The sequence below is a fragment of the Ochotona princeps genome, chromosome 4, assembly GCF_030435755.1.
Source record: "Ochotona princeps isolate mOchPri1 chromosome 4, mOchPri1.hap1, whole genome shotgun sequence".
In the NCBI taxonomy this organism is placed as follows: Eukaryota; Metazoa; Chordata; class Mammalia; order Lagomorpha; family Ochotonidae; genus Ochotona; species Ochotona princeps.
The window spans coordinates 12,711,017-12,713,504 of NC_080835.1; the positions used below are offsets into that span (position 1 = coordinate 12,711,017).

At 39.9% G+C, this 2,488-nt stretch overlaps 1 protein-coding gene across 1 annotated transcript; it reads left to right on the plus strand.

The window, feature by feature from the left end:
* Positions 1 to 1,309: 1,309 nt before the first annotated feature.
* Positions 1,310 to 2,254, plus strand: LOC101529044 (olfactory receptor 5G3-like). Its single transcript, XM_004585520.2, has one exon. It carries the CDS (start codon positions 1,310 to 1,312, stop codon positions 2,252 to 2,254), a length of 945 nt encoding a protein of 314 aa, XP_004585577.2.
* The last annotated feature ends 234 nt before the right edge of the window (positions 2,255 to 2,488 follow it).

A 2,488-nucleotide genomic window follows, 5' to 3' on the forward strand; every position in this document is an offset into this window, starting at 1 on the left:
CTTTCCTGTATGCAGTAGATATAATTCTAAGAAGACAATTATATTTTGCTCCTTTCCGTCCCTACCCCAAATTTTCCCTCTTTTCTTCCTTTATTTTCCTTTTAATTTTTGCAATAACATAATCTGAACTGACGTTATAAGCACAGGCTGAATGTACCACTAAGCCTAAAACTCAGCAATAACAGGAATAGAGAGCACCGATCCACAGAAGTATACACGAGGGCTGACCACAAGAATCAAATCAGAATATGTCAGTTTTATTCATCCACTTATTTTTTTGGTACTCTGTATTAACTACTGGGTATCAGCCAAAACACATGATGTTTGTCTTTTCGGTATTGGCTTATTTTGCTAAGCATCATAATCTATAATTGCACCCATTTTGTTGTGAAAGGCTGAGTTTCATTCTTCTTTGTGGCTGAGTGGTAGTATTTTGTTGTGTATCTTTATCCTGCAGTTTCTTCATCTGGTCATCAATTGATGAGACTCTGGGCTGTTCCCATACTTTAGCTATGGTGATTGGAGCTGCTGTAAACGTGGTGGTACACTGATGCCTTCATACGCCAATTTTGTTTTCTTTGGATTAGTTTCCAGGAGTGTAATGACTAGATAGTGTGGTAGATCTGTTTCCAGACTTCTATTCCCTACCCTTTCCTCTCAGCCTGTCATTTTATATCCTTACCTCTTGGTGGTTTTTTTTTTTTTTTTTTTTTTTTTTTTTTTTTTTTTACTTTGCATCTGCCACATACGATAAACGTGGTCTCCCTTTTTAGGAGTGCAACTTTATGAGTCTGAGCAACTATCATTTGTTTCTGCGATTCTTCAATCTCTTCGTCAGGGTGTGTTCTGTCCTCTGCACATCTTTTTATAAAGGGGGAAAGGAGCAAAGTAATAAACACATACACTCTGTCTTAATACCATTGGATTCGCAGAGCATCTGTTATAACAGGGGCTCCTGCATGACGTTTCCATAATGTCAAATATTAGGATCTGAACTTTTGTTTTTACAAGCTTTCCAGTAATGGTATTACTAAGTGAATTCTATTATTCTGTTACTTCTAATTTTGAAAATAGTAAGATCTGAGAGAGGCCCGGATTATGTAGTTGGATTCTTCTTACTGGAATGGGAACAGAATTCAGATATCAATTGTAAGTTACATAATTTTTTAGTCTCTGCACAGCTTCTGAGACCTGGTAGCCAAACAATCTTGTCTCCATTTCAATGATATTTCACAATGCTTGCTATGGATCATTTAAAACAACTTAGTCATAAAAATAATTCTTTTTCTTTGACAGATTGCAGGGACTCATGGAAAGTAAGAATCAGACGACAGTGACTGAATTTCTCTTCTTGGGCCTCACGGATCTGCTCCACCAGAAGATAGTCCTATTTGTCACGCTTCTCTTTATTTATCTCATCACCCTTGGGGGTAACATGGGGATGATCACTCTCATATGGCTTGATCCCAAACTTCACACTCCTATGTACTTTTTTCTCAGCCACTTGTCCCTTGTTGATATGTGCTCCTCTTCTTCCATTGCTCCTAAAATGCTGGGTGATATCTTTGCAGAGCAAAAGGTCATTTCCTTTGTGGGTTGTGCTGCACAGATGTGGTTCTTTGGTCTCTTTGTGGCCACGGAGTGCTTCCTCTTGGCTGCCATGGCATATGATCGGTACATAGCCATCTGCAAGCCCTTGCTGTACACACTCATCATGTCTCAGGGGGTTTGTGTACAGCTGATTGTAGGGCCATATGCCATGGCTCTTATAAGCACCATGACCCATACGACATTGACTTTTTGCTTACCCTTCTGTGGTCCCAATATCATCAATGACTTTTTCTGTGATATATCCCCACTGCTTTCCTTAGCATGCGCAGATACCTGGACTAATAAGTTGGTGCTTTTCACCTTGGCAGGAGCTGTTGGGGTCCTCAGTGGTCTGATCATCATGGTCTCCTATATTTGCATCCTGCTGTCCATCCTCAGGATCCAGACTGCCGGTGGGAGGTGGAAGGCCTTCTCAATATGCTCTTCCCACCTCACCGCTGTCTCCATCCTCTATGGAACTCTTTTCTTTGTCTATGTCAGACCTAGCTCAAACTCTTCCCTGGATATCAATAAAGTGATTTCTGTGTTTTACACTGTAGTGATTCCCATGTTGAACCCCATCATCTACAGCTTGAGAAACAAGGAGGTGAAAGATGCCTTCTGGAGAACATTGGAGAGGGGATATTTTCCAACAGGTAGGTAAGATAGAATTTCATTTGTGTTGTGCCGTACATACTGCACAAAATAGACCATGAAAAATATATTGGAATGAGAATCAGAGACAATGCACGAATTCTGCATCTCCCAATTCGCAGATAATTTGAAAAGATGGAGATATTCTTGACTATTATTCTGCTTCAATGTTCTTCTGTGGCTCGATGGAGGTTTCAAAAATAATATAGAGATGAATTGACAATACAACTGTACAACTATACGA

Bases quoted from the DNA above. Each gene is read 5' to 3' on its own strand.
- LOC101529044 (XM_004585520.2), top strand. From the start codon at position 1,310: ATGGAAAGTAAGAATCAGACGACAGTGACTGAATTTCTCTTCTTGGGC.